This window comes from Gymnodraco acuticeps, unplaced genomic scaffold, assembly GCF_902827175.1.
Source record: "Gymnodraco acuticeps unplaced genomic scaffold, fGymAcu1.1, whole genome shotgun sequence".
NCBI classification, from domain to species: Eukaryota; Metazoa; Chordata; class Actinopteri; order Perciformes; family Bathydraconidae; genus Gymnodraco; species Gymnodraco acuticeps.
Window position 1 is genome coordinate 106,603 of NW_022992071.1, and position 18,290 is coordinate 124,892.

General features: G+C 41.0%; 3 protein-coding genes across 5 annotated transcripts in view; 2 read left to right on the forward strand and 1 right to left on the reverse strand.

Annotated features, from left to right (window-relative positions):
- LOC117537147 (ankyrin repeat and fibronectin type-III domain-containing protein 1-like) overlaps window positions 1–2,925 on the forward strand; it is a 38,361-nt gene extending 35,436 nt beyond the window's left edge. For all 3 annotated transcript variants that reach the window (XM_034202286.1, XM_034202287.1, XM_034202288.1), the window contains exon 19: window positions 703–2,925. In XM_034202286.1, coding sequence (XP_034058177.1) covers window positions 703–1,370 — 668 coding nt within the window. In that variant the 3' untranslated portion in view covers window positions 1,371–2,925. The remainder of the gene's footprint in view (window positions 1–702) is intronic.
- A 1,873-nt stretch (window positions 2,926–4,798) lies between these two features.
- Window positions 4,799–9,386, forward strand: LOC117537150 (GTPase IMAP family member 7-like). Its single transcript, XM_034202289.1, has 3 exons — window positions 4,799–5,131; window positions 7,319–7,632; window positions 8,504–9,386. Exons 1-3 carry the CDS (start codon window positions 5,098–5,100, stop codon window positions 9,197–9,199), a joined length of 1,044 nt encoding a protein of 347 aa, XP_034058180.1. The 5' UTR covers window positions 4,799–5,097; the 3' UTR covers window positions 9,200–9,386.
- Window positions 9,387–11,497: 2,111 nt separating this feature from the next.
- Window positions 11,498–17,537, reverse strand: kdelr3 (KDEL endoplasmic reticulum protein retention receptor 3). The gene is made up of 5 exons (XM_034202282.1): window positions 17,125–17,537; window positions 16,635–16,735; window positions 15,997–16,155; window positions 15,001–15,253; window positions 11,498–12,519 (listed from the first exon to the last, which is right to left on the reverse strand). The coding sequence occupies exons 1-5, from the start codon at window positions 17,213–17,215 to the stop codon at window positions 12,476–12,478; spliced, it is 648 nt and encodes a 215-aa protein (XP_034058173.1). The 5' UTR covers window positions 17,216–17,537; the 3' UTR covers window positions 11,498–12,475.
- Window positions 17,538–18,290: the final 753 nt, after the last annotated feature.

Sequence of the window (18,290 nt, forward strand, 5' to 3'; positions counted from 1 at the left end):
AGAGAGAAAACGCCTCATTAGCAGATCCTGAGTGTGGGGAAGATGGATTAAATTAGAGATAAAAACAAACCCTGATTTGTGGATTAAAAGCAGGATCAAAGGACTAATTATATTCTAGTTAAGGAATGAGACGGTACAGTACTTAATATAAAAATGCATTAGATAGACTTGAAAACTGAAAGTCTACACAGCAATGCTTGTGGCTATGCTACAAATGCTAATACTAATTTCAGCATGCTCACACTCTCATAATGATAAAGCTAACATGTTGATGTTTAGAAAGCGGTATGTTCAACAACTTAGTTTAGTTTATTTCAGATGTAATGCTGCAGCGAACTGAGAAATTCCACACAATATCATTCCCATCATTACAAAACACTCTGCTATATAACATGTGCAATATTATTGTTATTATTAATAATGTTCGATAAATAACGTGCAATTACGTAACTACCACTACGGTTTTTGCACTACTACTAAATACTGTTAATATTTAAATGAATTATGTGACGGCTATGTTTCCTGTAGTTATTGAATTGTTCTTTTTACTGCACTGTTAGTGTACAGTTTTATTATTATTGTGCTACTGTGTTTATTGTATTCTTGTAACTCTGGCTCGACTTCATTCGGGATGAATAAAGTCTTATCTTCTGATTTGAAATTGAATTAAGATTGTTGTCGTCTTTCCATTGTCCCTTTCAGAGTGTTTGGTCAATGTGGCTCCACCTAACATCGTCCCTGTGGAGATCGCCGCTCCCTCGGGGATCATGGTCGTCCCTGCAGATGCCACGTTGTTAATGGAGGGTGTCGCAAAGGGCGGATACCCAGTGGACATCACCAACAAATCAACTTTAGACATGACGAGCATCGGCGGCCAATCAGAGTTAGAATGTGCGACGGCTTTGATTGAATCAGGACTGGAGCCTGGCGCTGTGGCACAGTTAGACGTCGGCTACACGGTCCTGGAAACAGAAGAGTCGTACTCCGAGGAAACTGACTTTCCCTGCAGCATCACTGAGGTGATCCGGCCGATGGAGATGGCAGAGCTGGTGGACATCTTGCCCACGCTGAGTCTCATAAAGGAGGAGGAGCTGCCCTGCGACCCGGCCACTCCGTCAGTCATGGACATGCTGGAGAGCTTCGGGCTGGGCATCGGTCAGAGCAGCTTCTTCGACGCAGAGAACTCAAAGTTGATCAGCGAGGCCGAGCTGCAGAATGAAAGCAGCAGCAGTCATACCGTAGAGACAAACTTTGAGAATACAGAATACGTGGCTGTTTTGAGCTCGGAGACTCATATTCCCAGCAAGGTAGCCTGCTTTCCATTGAGAAACCAGGTGGAGTGGGACCGACCCGGCGACAGTTCCTCCTGATGGCGACTCAAGCACCAGCCCACATGGACATCAAAACAAACCAGTAGGCTGCCTGAAGCAGAGAGGATTTACAGACAGGTAGTCTGTAGTTAGACCTTTTCTTTTTGAGTTGTACATTACTTTCTATTCTTCAGCAATCAGGGTCCAACTGTGCAGTTACTGTACTGCTGGGGTAGACAGCAAATCATTTTATAATAACCTAAAGTTCAGTAGCTCGAAGAGAAAACTAGACTTCTTCGCCTCCTTTTCGGTTAAGAAAACCAGCAAGTGATAAGGGACTTCGGCCAATCACAAGTCATTTTGGAGAGAGGGCATACTTATTGGCTCTTCTAGAAATGCAGAGGATGAAAGCTTGATATAAAGAGTCCTGCATAAAAAGTTGTTATTACAGCATTGGCAACAACTGCCTTTACAGCTCTGACCTCTGACAGCAGACACGATACATCAACATCCAGATAACTGATCTCCAGCTTACCCAGCTTACTTCCTACCCCATTAACCACTGTGACATCTACATCGACTAACACGATTTATGTTTGCACATTTCTAGACCTTATGTTTATCTGTTTTAATGTTCATTATATTTGAACTAATTGTATGTTAAAAACTAAGCTGTAGAATATGTTTTTTAATGAGGTGAAACTCCATCACTCACTACAGCACAGAGCAACAATGCTGCGTGATGGATCCAGTAAACAAACCCATTAAATGCAATAATACTCTAGTGTTTGCAGTCTATAAAAAGCTGTGTGTTATTGTTTCTTTTTGGTTTACCTGTGTGCAGTTTTAGCATCTCATAATAAAACAGTAACACGATTTATGAGCCAGATGATTATATGAACTGTTCTTGTTCCCATACCAATGTGCCAGATCTGATATCCAAGCTTAAAAATGATGAGGATATATATGCAATTCATGTGAGTGCTGCAAGAACTCAAGGCAACGACGTGGAGGATGATTTCTTTGCACAATTATTTTCACAAATGTATGTTTCACCACAGAGGCCAATTCAAAAGCTGGTTTTCAAAAAGTGCTTTTCCGTGATTCGCCCGTTATGTAGCAGACACAAACAGAATCTGCCTCTCAATCTGTTAAGGAGCATGAACGCCATTCACAATCACACACTCATGTCAGTTTATGCTTTGGAAGTGATTTCAAAATGGATATATGCTTCTGTACATTTATTTGGGTACTGACTTTTCTTGCAAGAGAATCAGGGCTTTTTCAGAAGGGAGAATTAAAGACATGCAATAAAACTGAAGGTTTCAAACTAAAAAAGTGGTTAAAGACTAGGGAAATGTAGCTGTGACAAGTCAAGTAGTTTTCTGTGTGATGTATGAAGGCATACTGAAAACAAAATTGTGGAATACAGTTGAAAAGAACAAAATGGCTTTTCAGTTTGAAAAAGAAAAAACAGTGACCATTTAGGATTTTTTTTTATTTAGCAGGGATTGTCTTTGTAACATTTAAACATCATGAACGGTCATACATGTTGAAACTACCTAATCTATTGTTGTTCAAAGTCCTATTAAATACTACCTGCTTTCACATACTACTTCACGATTTACGTTTTATTTTTGACGTGGTTCGCTTTTCCTCCATTTCGATACGAGACGATACGATATACTTTATTGTCCCCGTAAGGACATTTGTTCTGGACTCCGTCCTGCAGTTCCGCATACATGTACATATAGGCCTACAAACATAGTAGACATTAAGAGACATACACATATCATCAGTCATACACCGTTTGAACAAACACAATACACAGACGCACATACTGACAATGGCGACCTATTGCACAACCCCCATGGCCAACATTTAAAAAGTACATTTCATTTCATGTGAATGTTAAGAAGCTTAATGGACATAGGTAGGAATTATTTCACACACAGTGACGTCACGAGCTACCCACAATGCAACACACGCCATATATATATATATAAATACGCCATTTTCCTGGAGGTGCAAATATCCTGGAGGTGCAAATATAAACAGCTAGCTAACGTTGCCAGGCAGAGCGCACTAGGTTTTTTTTCTGAATTAACGACCGAAGAAATCGCTGCATGTCTTCGGATTACATCTCTGGACTTGAGGGGTGTGCTCTAGGTCGTTACCAGCGTAAACTAGAGCTGTGTGGGTTGTCGGATTGCCCTTACAGACTGCCTGCAGATGTATGGAAAAACGACAGTGGCCTTCGTCGATTTTGGCTGCATCTACGTCTAATTTCTGGAAACACCAGGTGAATACCCCACTTGTCACAATAATATTATCATGCCAATGCATATATGTGGTATTTTAGAGTTGACTAGATATTGATTAAGGCAATAGACTGATATTCAGTACAGGAAGCTTAGCAACACCTAGACGGTGTACGGGTCGGCTGCTTGCACCTCGCGTAAAACGGCGGATACCGGAAGTACGGTGTCGCGCTCGGCCCAATACCCGTATGTGTGTGTGAAAGAATGAGTGCTTGTTATAACGATTCAGCCTGCTCTCCATTCTTAGTGTAAAAAGAGGTGCTCTTAAACAGGTGTTTTCACTTCTGTATAATTAGACCTCATCTCCGCACTGTGTGGGTGTGAAAAGTGATTCTTTGCTCAGTGTGATTGCCATACTATTTAGAATATCGTTGTGTTTTTTTTAAATAGCTGAACCCAAAGTGTTTTCTCTGTACTTGCTTAACAGTTAGCATCCTGAGTAGATGTACTTTGTGAAAACAATTATGTGATGAAGTCATTTATATGTCATTTCTAATGAATTCAGTCCCAGTTATTCAGAACATCAAAGAGTCACTAGTAGTTAGGAGATGAAAACAGAACTTTGTAGATCTTTTTTCTGAAATGAATAGCCAACATTTCAGTTTCCCCCTTATTGTTAGAATTATTTACAATGACTGGTGCAAGGCATGGCTTGTTTACATTGGATTCTGCATCACAAACAACATTGGAGTAAGTCATACATATCACATTGTATATATCCAAGCTTTTAAAAAAAAAATGTATAGCAAATTTGAACCTACTTTCACCATGACATAACAAAAGGTATAATTATGGTTTCTCATATTGTATTATATTTTGGTAAGACCTTTTAATTGTGCGAATACACACCTTTATGAAATTATAAAGGCAAAAATGTTGTCACTTATTTAGTTACATTTTATGTTTTAACCTTACTCGGGTCATATTCATTAGGTTCAATTTCCAAGCAAAATTATTGTTGTTTTTAGTATTTATTTTTAATTATTATAATTATTATATTAATTTCACATTTGATTTAGGGAATTTTCTTTTTTTGTTATAAAAGGTATTGCTTGTATATTATTATTTAAACAAGAATTAAAAAAAATGTTTTTAGAATTGTGAATGTTGACTGCCCTCTAGTGGTCATAATGGGGAGCTACAATAATACATCTATCATCAAAAGTAACGTCAGAAACATCAGTATTAATGATCGCTGAAACAGCAACGATACTTATTAATAACAGCTGTCTGATATTTAGTGCATATGACTATTTTATGTGGTTATCATTGACAGCTGCAGTGTGAAGCCTCTGCTCTTCAGTGACCGCAGCTGATGCTCTTTGCAGGATGCTGCTCTTCAAATAACAATCAAAGGCAAGACAACATCCGAAACACGGTGGAGACATACGAAATACATCTCCATTATTTTCGGTCCCCCAAGGAAGACGACTGGCCAAACTGAAGGCTGTATTATCTCTGCTGGGATGTCGTCATCTGAAAGTGCTGCGTCATGTAAAGGTATGTCGATTACTTCTGTTATCATGCTGAGTTGGAGATCAGTGCATCATTGTGCCATTACACTGTAAGAGAAGGAGAGAACAAATCAAGAGAATGTGTTTAAAGACTGGAAAATTGATATTTTAAATATATTGAGTCAAAACATTGATTTATTAAGTAGCCTAAGTATCTGTGTAGGATAATGTGCAGCAAGAAGGTCATTCATGAGAAAATATCTCAGACAGGTTGAGCAGGGAGCTGCACATCAACCCTGACTTAAAGAGGACATATTATGCTAGTTTTCAGGTTCATATTTATCAGTATGTAGTGTCTCTACTTTAAAGAGTCCTCTCCTGATGATGTTCAGGTGTATATCAGTATAGTGTCTCTACTTTAAAGAGTTCTCTCCTGCTGATGTTCAGGTGTATATCAGTATGTAGTGTCTCTACTTTAAAGAGTTCTCTCCTGCTGATGTTCAGGTGTATATCAGTATGTAGTGTCTCTACTTTAAAGAGTCCTCTCCTGCTGATGTTCAGGTGTATATCAGTATGTAGTGTCTCTACTTTAAAGAGTCCTCTCCTGCTGATGTTCAGGTGTATATCAGTATGTAGTGTATCTACTTTAAAGAGTCCTCTCCTGATGATGTTCAGGTGTATATCAGTATGTAGTGTCTCTACTTTAAAGAGTCCTCTCCTGCTGATGTTCAGGTGTATATCAGTATGTAGTGTCTCTACTTTAAAGAGTTCTCTCCTGCTGATGTTCAGGTGTATATCAGTATGTAGTGTCTCTACTTTAAAGAGTTCTCTCCTGCTGATGTTCAGGTGTATATCAGTATGTAGTGTCTCTACTTTAAAGAGTCCTCTCCTGCTGATGTTCAGGTGTATATCAGTATAGTGTCTCTACTTTAAAGAGTTCTCTCCTGCTGATGTTCAGGTGTATATCAGTATGTAGTGTCTCTACTTTAAAGAGTTCTCTCCTGCTGATGTTCAGGTGTATATCAGTATGTAGTGTCTCTACTTTAAAGAGTCCTCTCCTGCTGATGTTCAGGTGTATATCAGTATGTAGTGTCTCTACTTTAAAGAGTCCTCTCCTGCTGATGTTCAGGTGTATATCAGTATGTAGTGTATCTACTTTAAAGAGTCCTCTCCTGATGATGTTCAGGTGTATATCAGTATGTAGTGTCTCTACTTTAAAGAGTCCTCTCCTGCTGATGTTCAGGTGTATATCAGTATGTAGTGTCTCTACTTTAAAGAGTTCTCTCCTGCTGATGTTCAGGTGTATATCAGTATGTAGTGTCTCTACTTTAAAGAGTCCTCTCCTGCTGATGTTCAGGTGTATATCAGTATGTAGTGTCTCTACTTTAAAGAGTTCTCTCCTGCTGATGTTCAGGTGTATATCAGTATGTAGTGTCTCTACTTTAAAGAGTCCTCTCCTGATGATGTTCAGGTGTATATCAGTATGTAGTGTCTCTACTTTAAAGAGTCCTCTCCTGCTGATGTTCAGGTGTATATCAGTGTGTAGTGTCTCTACTTTAAAGAGTCCTCTCCTGCTGATGTTCAGGTGTATATCAGTATAGTGTCTCTACTTTAAAGAGTACTCTCCTGCTGATGTTCAGGTGTATATCAGTATGTAGTGTCTCTACTTTAAAGAGTCCTCTCCTGCTGATGTTCAGGTTCATATCAGTATGTAGTGTCTCTACTTTAAAGAGTCCTCTCCTGCTGATGTTTAGGTGTATGTCAGTATGTAGTGTCTCTGTGACATGTCTCCATGCTTTAATGTTCAAAAAGCTCTTTATTGTTCTCATATTGCCTGTGCTGCAGCACCTCTTTTCACCCTCTGTCTGAAACCAGAGCCCAGTCTGCTCTGATTGGTTAGCTGGACGGCTCTGTTGTGATTGATCAACCGCTTAGAGATATCCCGCCCCTTAGCCTATCACCTACAATGTGTTTAAGCGCTAGCCGATAGAAACACGAGTGTTACAGGGGGATGTCACTATGTTCCAGAAGTAAACAAAGGGGTCTAATGGAGGCGTTTCAGGCGGGGGGGAGAAACTCCGATTGGAGGGAACAGGGATTTGAGCCTTTACAGACCATTTACATGCACAAAAACCCGTAATAACACACTACAGGAATGGAAAAACCCCAAAAGCTTAAAAGGGCCCCTTTATTTGAAGATATCCTCTTAAGCCTGTTTTTCTTTTTGCCACAGTGAGTGAAGAACCCCCCCCTTCATCCCCTCCTGACCCCCTGAGGCTGGTTCTGCTGGGACGGACCGGAACAGGCCGGAGCTCCTCAGGAAACACCATCCTGGGCCGGACCGCCTTCTGCGTCAACGTGTCCCCCTCCTCCGTCACAACACACTGCGCCACACACACAGGGGCGGTGCTCGGGAGGAGGGTCTCTGTGGTGGACACTCCGGGCTTCCTGCACACACACCTGTCCCCTGAAGATGTCATGAGGGAGGTGGGACGATCCGTGGTGATGTCTTCTCCGGGGCCTCATGCCTTCCTGGTGACCCTAAATGTAAAGTTCAATATATATATTTGTTAGAAAAATATCACTGGTCCCCGGCTTGAGCTTCAATCTCAGGATCCATGTATTTCTGATCCTCTCCAGAATGGAAGTAGTCATCACATACAGAGCATCAACTAGTTCCTGAATAGTGTCCTTCACATGCTGATATCCAAGAGAGGGAGTTACAGTCACAAGATGGAGGAATAGAAAGCAGTATTCAATGTTTAGTTCAGATTAGCTCCACGTCAGAAATGAGCATGCTTGTCATATGTCTATCTCCATAGAGGCTGAATCATCATGTTAATCACATAGCTATCATATGCCTAAAACAGTCCTGATGCTCTTCTAGGTAATCAAACATCCTATCATGTTCACAGCTACAGTTGGGTTACCTTTGTTATCATGTTACTCTTATTGGAAGAGGACATTCACTATTTCCCAACAATACTCTATGTGTCAAACTCAAAATGTATCGCAGGCCACATTAGCATTATGGTTGCACTCAAAGGGTCGGTTGTAACTTTAAGACTATATAAATATATAAAATAATGTATTATATTACATAATTGCATGTCTCTGCATTGTGCATGTCACAAAATGAGATGCATTGTGGGACATGTAGTTTATGAGCAACGTGCTTCTGTAAAGCGGCATGTAACTGTATAATGAACGTATTATATTCTTTGCAAGCTCTTGCGGGCCACATCAAATGAAGTATTGGGCCTTGAGTTTGACACCCCTATATATAGATATATATCCTTCATTATTGCTATGTGTATTTTATATTGACTTCTAATCCATGTGCAATGTCTTACATTTTGCTGTGATGGAAAAAAGCCCCTAATTGGGATCAATAAGTATATCTTCTCTTATCTTACAGCTCGGCAGGTTCACCCCGGAGGAGAAGGATGCATTGGAGTGGGTGAAGGCCACGTTTGGGCCTGGAGCCGCCATGTTTACGGTGGTTCTGTTCACCTGGGGGGGGCAGCTACGAGGGCAACGGTTGGAGGACTTCCTGGGGAAGAGTCCTGAGCTGTGGGAGTTTGTTAACAGCTGTGGGGGGTATCATGTTTTTGAGAATAGTGAAACACATGAAACCCCAACAGGCTCACAACAAGTAATTCAGCTTTTAAACAAGATAGATGAGGTTGTGGCGAAAAATGGAGGCAGTTGCTATAGCAATGATGCGTTTAAGGAGGCTCAGAGGGCCGTGAAGGACGCACAGGATAGGATTCTTGGAGAGAGAAGACACAATGTTGATCAAGAGGAAGAGGAGCAGAGGTCGGAGGTGGAGAAGAAGAGGGAAGAGGAGGAGAGGAAAAGGGTGGAGAGGCTTTTCTGGTGCGAGCTGGTGACAGCGGTGGGGAAGGGGGCAGCGGAGGGGGCGGGGATCCTGGGGAAGGACGAGGGGAAAGGGAAGGAGGTGAGGAAGGTGAAGGTGATGGGGAGGGCGGCGGCTTTGGCAGCGTCGCCTCTTTCCATCACTTCTGCTGCTAAAGCCGTGGGTGGAGCTGTGAGGGAAGGGAGCAAGGTGCTGTATAAGCACAGGAAAACCTTCATGAAAACTCCACACTGAAAAGTCACTCAGGTGGATAATATAAGGATGCAACTCATTTTATTTATAATTATCGATGTAATTATACAATTTTTGAAGATTTTACTAAAAGTGTACAATGTGTCCTATTTTACTTATGTTTTATTCTTTTGTATCCTTTGTTGCACATTTTTACTTTAAAGGTCCCATGTCATGCTTTTCCTGTTATTACCCGTCTCCTTGTGTGTTATGAAGGTTTTTCTGCATGTAAACGGTCTGCAGAGTCACAAACCCTCAAAGTACACCCTGCAGCGAGTAAAACTCTAACACAGAAAATACCTGTCTGTGCTGCCCCAGAACGCCTCATTGGGGATTTCTCTTTTTCCATTGTTTTCTTCTTGGGTATAGTGACGTATTTCGGGTATAGTGACGTTACGTCCGCGGAGCCGTTACGTTTGGACCAATCCGCGGACTTCCTCTCACACACACACACACACACACACACACACACACACACACACACACACACACACACACACACACACACACACACACACACACACACACACACACACACACACACACACACACACGCAAGCCGTTTAGGACAGAGTGAATACACATACTATACAGAGATGCTGTATGAGAAACCAATGAGATTTTGGAAAATTGTACACTATAAATATTTATTTTAGTAAACCTCAACAACGGAATTATGATCAGTAGAAATGGCCATGACATGGGACCTTTAACTCTTTGTTATACAAATATCTGTACTTATTTATTTCAATGTTATCCTTTATTGCACAACGTCTTGTTTTTATAAAAACATTTATGCTATTTCATTATAAGGTATAAATGCTGATGTCAACCTGCCCGATATTTCTTAGATTGATTGTTTGGTCTTTAAACTGTTAGAACATTGTGAAAAATATAAATATATATTTATTTTAGTGCTGTCAAAATTATCGCGTTAACGGCGGTAATTAATTTTTTGAATTAATTGCGTTAAAATATTTAACGCATTTAACGCACGTGCAGAATGGCCCGCCCCATACGTGCCAACAGTGGCAGCGCCAGGGTATGGCTGGGGTAGGCTACACCCATACCAAGAAATGGCTTAGCCCCACCATGAAAAATGATGTTAAAGTAAGCAAAATATAGTCTGCCAACTCGCGCGGAGTAAATTGCACAGACAGCAGTTAGTAAGATTGATTTCAGGAGCCACGGTTTTGAAAACTTTTGTCACGTAGTGATCGTCTTCTCAATAGAACATCTTTGATAACGGCGTGGTGTTGTTGCAGGAAGTCCCGACGGAGAATACTTTTGCTGTAGTACAGTGGTGCACATAGGCTAACTGGTACGTAGGTTATGTGCGTAATCTGAAATGCGTACCGTCACTTGTGTCACAAAGCGCATTTGCGTACCGACGTACTTGTGAAGCTTTTCCAGAAGGCGGTTAGATCACCGGACGACAGAGTCGGTCTCCGTGTGCACAGACAGGGACTGCTGTTAACGTCGGTCTGTACAACGGAATTGTGCCAAAACTACGCCAACCGGCTGCGGAGTGAGACTCCCCCCCTTCACTGGAGAACTGCGCTAAAACAGCTGATCACAACGTTCACACTGTGGTCACGAAGTACTCCACTAGCCGCCGCGCCCCCCGACCCCCCCCCCCCCTGTTGATAGAAATCAACACGTAATGAATTAAGACCCCACTGTTTGATGATTGATAGGTGTGTGGGTTGTCTTTCATTTTGACACGCAGAATTTTTTTATAATAAACATAGATACTGTATGTTAAATGGATATATCCGCCTTCTTTCATTTATCTTTCCATTCCCACAACAATATACATAAATAAATGGCATATTTTGGACATAGTTCGAATGGTGATTAATCATGATTAATTAATTTTTAAACTGTGATTAATCTGATTACAATTTTTAATCGTTTGACAGCCCTAATTTATTTATATATAAATCCAAGGTAATGCTTTTAAATGTCAGTCCTAAAAAACGCATTTACTATAATATGGCCAAAACAGAAAAGTTCATATTTAACAGGATGTTCTGTGATATTACTTGTGATCTTTTCTGTCAATTAACTAATCGATAAGTTGTCCAATCGTTGCAGCTCTAATGGCCAACAGAGAGGTGATGCTTGAATGAAAAAGTCCCTTAGTCATACTTTCACTTAGTCAGCTCTGTTTAACATTTTCACAATGCACTGGCACTTTCAGAACACTGTTAAATAAGAATGTGTGTGTGTGTGTGTGTGTTTAAGGCAAACATCCTGGTGTGTTGTAATTCATGTGTAACAAAATAACCGAGCCACGCCTTTGACTTGAGATCATTCACATAATAAAGATAATGTCATATCTGTGACTAAAACGTTTATCAAAAACAGGTACATCTTTTACAGATATTCAACACGCTCTGCTGCCATTTTCCCCCCATTTTCATCCCTGACACAAAGTACTTTCTAAGTCCCGTTAAACAAACACAAACATTTTCTGGATTAAACAATTGCAGCATTTATCTGTCCCATCTTTGGCTTCATTTAAGACAAAATGAAACATTTAGCCCTTTTTCCTCCCATGAGGAATCACATTAAAATACATTGAAATATAAAAGACGACCTTTAAGAGGTTTGCATATAACACAGTACGCTCTAAGGAAGACACTTTGTGGGAGATGTACAGATTGGAAAGCCCCTAACGGCAAATTCGTGATTTCAATATTGGGATGTATAAATAAGATGAATTAAGAAACAGTAAAAATGTGGTTGTATGAAAATCCATGACACTTTTTTTTTTACAATTTTCTGGTTTAAAACATTATAACAAAGTGTCTCTCTGAGCTTTATACAGTAGGGAAAGACAAATATACAGTTTCCATAGCGTTACTCACTTTAAGATCCATGTTCAAATCAGTGACACATTTTTCAGCATCTCAAGAAGAAAAAACCACACACACACACACACACACACACACACACACACACACACACACACACACACACACAACACACACACACACACACACACACACACACACACACACACACACACACACACACACACACACACACACACACACACACACACACACACACACACACACACACACACACACACACACACACACACACACACACACACACACACACACACACACACACACACACACACACACAATAGTCCTTTTGCTAAATACATGTACAGTCGAAGGGCAAGGTGTGTGTGGGATGCTGAGCTGCAGCAGGCACAGAGAGTCGGCTGAGCGGCACAGACGTCTTTTGGTTTGTTTTCTTTTTTTAAATTGGCATCGGCAGGCTCATCTTTCCTCTTCCTCGAAGCACTGAGGACAAAGAGGCAGAACAAAGCAGGCATTAGAAGTGTATTTAGAAACACTAATACCAGGCCTCTTATCAGATTCATACTGTTTGTTACCAAGAAGGATACACGTACTCGTCAACTGGAAAAGCCGGATTATAAACTAACAACGCAGCTGACAACGGTCTTTACAGGATACAATCCGGCTGTCTGTAAATCAATCCTCAGTCAAACACTTGAATCCGGAGCATAGAGAGAGAGAGCTGCAGTCCGCGGGGCTCGGCCTCGCCTCCTGTCCTCACAACTCTTATTAATCCCGGTACTGGACAATTGTTATTTGTTCTTACTCGGAACCGAGTTTTGCTTCCCAACCCTGCCACTGTGCTACACGACGTCGTTCTTATTATACATCCATGGTCCCACCCCGCCCCCGTCTAACAGTACAGAAAGCGGCGAGATGCATTTCCTTAGGAATCGACAAGCAGAACCGAAACTAACATTTCTAAACGAACAATGGCGGACACGGACAATTTGCGAATGACTTCTGCCTTTTGTAAACAGAATTGATCAATAATTTGTCAATAAATGAGGGCGAAAAACGTCACTTGTCCGCCGGACAAGTCAATTGAAAGATCTACTTGTCCGATATCGTAAATAACACCTCCCGGACGGTGGGACCAGGGTTTCCGTTAGCCGGTAATTACCGGTTTTTAGCTGGTAAAATTGAATAAAAACCGGTACATTCAAAACCTGCCGGTCAAAATGTCCGATGTTCCGATCGATTGGCCGCCGGTCATTATCGGCCGATATTCACTCTTAATAATTTGATCTGTGCTCTCTATAAAGGCCGATCAGGAGAGCTGGATCTGATCGATATGGACATAAACGCGAGTGAAGTGTACACAAGAGAGAGATCGGATCAGCTGCTCCATGATCACCTGAAGCCCCGCCCACTGTTTAGCGAGCTGCATGACTGGCTGTGAGAGAGAGAGAGAGAGAGAGAGGAGTTTCTCCCGTGTTATCATTCAAAGTTAATGTAAACTTTTGAATAATGTACTTCATTTACTACAAGTAGTTTCTTTGAATGTAATAATTATGTTGTTTGTTGTTTGTGGAATAATTTATTGAAAAATGAATCTGAACTTTTCGATCTGTAACGATTATAAACTGAAGCAATATAAAAATGACTCCCATTAACTGAGTTTTAAACATCAGCATATCCGGTCCTAGTCCGGTAATTACCTGCTAACGGAAACTCTGCTACACAATTCTTATTACTATTATTGAAACATGACCGGTAAGTTTCAAATTTGTCCGGTAAAATAAATTATGTCCGGACAGTTGACTGGCGAGAAAAAATCCTAGCGGAAACCCTGGGTGGGACGTGTGCTTTTTCGCACACTGCTAGATATTGATTAAGGCAATAGACTATGATATTCAGTACAGGAAGCTTAGCAACACCTAGACGGTGTACGGCTAAACCCTTGGCCTGCTTGCACCTCGCGTAAAACGGCGGATACCGGAAGTACGGTGTCGCCCTCGGCCCAATACCCGTATGTGTGTGTGAAAGGATGGCCGGGAGGGTGTGCTGCGTTGGGGTGGGGGACTTCCCCCACTCTGCGTGTCTCTTCCTTCCCGGGCCGGCCGATATGAAGCGTGACCAAGACGCACCGTCCAGGGGTCCCACGGGTCCCGCAGCGGAGGTTCCCAGCTGGAACCTCCCCACCTCCGTCGCGTATATATATATATATAGTCATTAGCATCACTATTAGCTAGCATACGTCAGAATCGTCAATTCCTGTACTGACAGTGGAGGTGTCCTGAGAGTGGAGGTCTGCACCGGAACTGTCTGCAGGCAGACCCCTCTCTAATAATTACATTTATTTATCACGGGGGAGGTCTCAAGTCAAGCCGGAGGTTTTCCCTTGAGCGAGGGCAGATCACGTACCAATCACGGCCCTCGCGTTTCAAACTGTCTGAAATGAAGCGCTACATCTGTACCTGTACTTTTACTTCTTACATGTTGAACTCAAATACCTGTACTTTCTACTTCCTACATTTTCCAAACAGGCTGGTTCCTTTAGTCTGAATGTGTGTTTGGTGGCGTGATCATTATTATTTAGAGTCATTGCGTGCCTATTGATTTGAACACGATCCGTGTATCCATCATTTCCTGGTCTTCTCTAAAGAAGAGGGACCAATGGAAACGTTGTCATGTTGCCATTGTTCAGCATGGAAACATTCATTAGCTAACAATGACATTATTGTTCTATTAATATAAAGGGAGGTCAGGTACTCTTTAAAACAGCTGCTAGTTATGGGTACTTTTTACTGAAGTACATTTCAAAGCCCTCTTTACTTTTACTTGAGTAAAGAAGTTCAGTCTGTACTTCTACTTTCACCAGAGTATTTTTAAACACGAGTATCTGTACTTCTACTTGAGTAAAGAATGCGAGTACTTTTGCCATCTCTGCCTAAAAGTCACTGTGCACTGGTGTTAACTCACCCCTAGTGACGTAAAGGTAGAAGAAGTCGCAGTAGAAGATGGTCTGCACAACGCCGGACACCACGGCGATCTGGTCGAAGAAGCCCTCCGTGTGGTAGCGCCACACCCAGTTGGCGATGTAGAGGGCCCGGTAGAGGCCCAGGAAGAACAGGTAGTGGGTGGTGATGGACTCCGCCTCGCCCGTCTTGGTGATCATGAAGAGCTGCGGCATTATGGCCACCGACTCCAGGAAGATGGAGAAGGTCCACAGGATCTGGAGGGAGTCAGTGGGAGAGACATTCATGAGTTTAACTGCTAACTGAGGTGTTAAAAGTACTAATTAAAAGCGGTGTATTGTTCAGTCTGCCTCTATGTACATCACATTATTATTATATACCAGATTAGGTTTGTAAAAGATGTGCAAGTACATTTTTGTTTTAATTTTGCACTGTTTATATGTTGTTCTTTCTGTTAGTTGAAGTTTAATCAGATGTCGAAGAAGTATTCAAAGTTAAGCGGAAGTAAAAAAAAACGATGGTCTTTAAAAATTCCATAACTAGTAAAACTCCTGAGTTTAAAACTTTACTTAAAAGTATTAGGATCAAAATGTACACATTCTGTGGTTGTAATGCAGATTATATATGATTAGCAGTACAGTACAGTCAGCATCATGTCATATAAGGATTTCATAACCATGAATACATTTGGGGGGTCAAAAGTATGATATTTGCCTCTAAAATATATTGGAGTAAAGTATAAAGTAGCATAAACTACTGGGAGATACTCCCATAAAGTCAAAATAATACTTAAGTACGGTACTGTACTGTACTGTAGTAAATGTACCTAGTTAGTTTCCACCTCTCTCTTTATTTCTGTTTACTTTTCTTCGTCTGATCCTTCTTTTTGAAATGTGCTAATAAAACATAATGAAAAACTGACCATAAATCTGTTGCGCTGCATGTTTATAAGCCATTAAATGATCTATGATGTGACACAATCTGGGTGCTTGTTATTTACCTCCATTGGGGTGAAAGCGTAGTTTTCCAGGAAGGAAAGTCCAATGACCGGCACGAGCAGGAACTCAATGCGGAACGTGTCGTTGTCAGAGCCGTACGTGCTCCTCAGGCGCATGTAGATCAGGTACACAGTGGCATAGGACAGAGCGAGGAACACCACCTGAGAGCAGAGAGGACATTAAAGTGTTGCTTTAATGTATGGATGCTGCTGCAGGGCTCTTTGATGGCGTCTCCTGTCATTGTTAACATAAAGTTAAGAAATAACAGAAGCAATACAAAATTACATGGATTATATATTGGCCATGAAACAGTAAGTAAGATAGACTGACTGCTGCTTATTTTGCATAGTAACTAGATAAAGTATGAACCATGGATTCAGCTGAATAAGTGTGTGTGTGTGTGTGTGTGTGTGTGTGTGTGTGTGTGTGTGTGTGTGTGTGTGTGTGTGTGTGTGTGTGTGTGTGTGTGTGTGTGTGGCTTCAAACTAGTTCCATTTAGGCATGGCTTGTCTCACAGAGGACTAAAGGAATCACTTTAACTTTGTGACCTTACATGACCTTTTGCTAAAAAACTGTGTGTTTTCATCGAGGTCAGATTGAGGGACAGAGTGCGTGTGAAACTTGCTGGGATGTAACTTACCTTCATAACGGTGTTGTAAGGAGAGATGAAGACAGTGAACAGGTCCAGGTACCTGGTGGTGAAGACGAGGGCAAACAGCACCTGGGACTTCCCCGAGATTCCTTCATAAAAAGAGAAAAAACAAGTTTAATCCCTGTCAGAAGCAGATGATCACTTTCTAATCCAGGGAAGATCACATATATGAGAAGACAGGGTTATGACTAACTTCGTTTTTTATTATTTAACATGGAAAAGAGACAGCTGCACTGCAGTTATGATGTGTTCAGGATACAGGATGCTGTTTAAAAGGTGGAAGAAGTTGCCACGTCGCTCCCACTCCTGCAGAAATTCTCAGCAAAATACAAACCCCCACCATACTAAACTTAAAGGATATCTACACATGAATTTATCACAGTTGTATCTATAGTATATAATTGCATGCATGTTGTTAAATTGAAGCTGTTTAATCACATTAGTAGTTTAAAATGCAGTGATGTGAATGTTAGCATACCAGCACAGGATTTGGACCTCCATATCTTCAGCAGCAGGATAATTATAGCCGACAGATGTGACACGTCACCGGCCAAACGAAAGATATTCATGTTTGCTATCCGTTTCGATAAAAAAAAACAACTTTAATGCAACTCTTTGAAGGCCTAAAAATTTCCTGCAGAGATGTGAAGCCACAGAAATCAGAACCGCGAGTCCAGTGGATAACAAGGAAAAAAGCTAAGCTAACAGCTGCACAGTGAAGTCAGGATCTGCTCGGTAGCTTGTTGGCTCTTTATCTAAAAGCATGAAAGATAAACAGATAACAATGTCTGCTGAATCCACTCATAAAATGAGTCTGCAGAGCTCTGGGGGAAAAGTTGTTCCAGAGGAGGTGACGTGGCTGACAGCTCGGACAGCGGGGAGCCTGCGTCAAGCTAGCTAGTAACTAACAACTGTACTCTAGTTCCGGTTCTGATTTTCAAAGCAAAAGTCGCACTCGTCAAGACGCTGTTTTAAATGTTGAGAAATTCCCCACTATTGCTATAAACGACCATAATAATACATTAAATTGGCCCATTGATTTATCACATTGATCTTGGATGATTATTACCAGCCAATACCTTACTTTTAAAAATGATTACTGTTTTAATTTGAAGGCAAAATCCCGCAGCTTCCGGTGTAGCTTGACTTTCTATGCTACTTTGGTCAATTCTCAGTAGATGGCGATAGGCTGCAAACAATCAGGAATAAGAACAGACCTATGGAACATAACTGTTCATTATAATAGATTTGGAGTGGGATTTCTTCTGTAAACAAAATTGGGAATTGTTTCTATTTTCCATGTTGATTTTAGTGTTGATTTATTGGGAAATGATAGACTGAAATGGAAATATCTCAATTGTTTTGCATGTTCAAGCCCTCATGTTTTATGCATGTAATTAGTCTTAAAGTATTGATTCATATATGTATTTATTTCCTGTTTAATAATTTGAATACATTATGTCACATGCTTTGTGTGTGAACTGTGCTTTACAAATACATTGCTTTCTCTAGCTCCTTTATCAGCTTTGGCAGATGAATCATACACCAATGTGTACCTGTTTTCAGGTTGAGATTTTAATACGGTTAATTAAATGTATTAAGATGCAAAAATCTGATCCTATTGTAATGAGTCAGACTTAAATA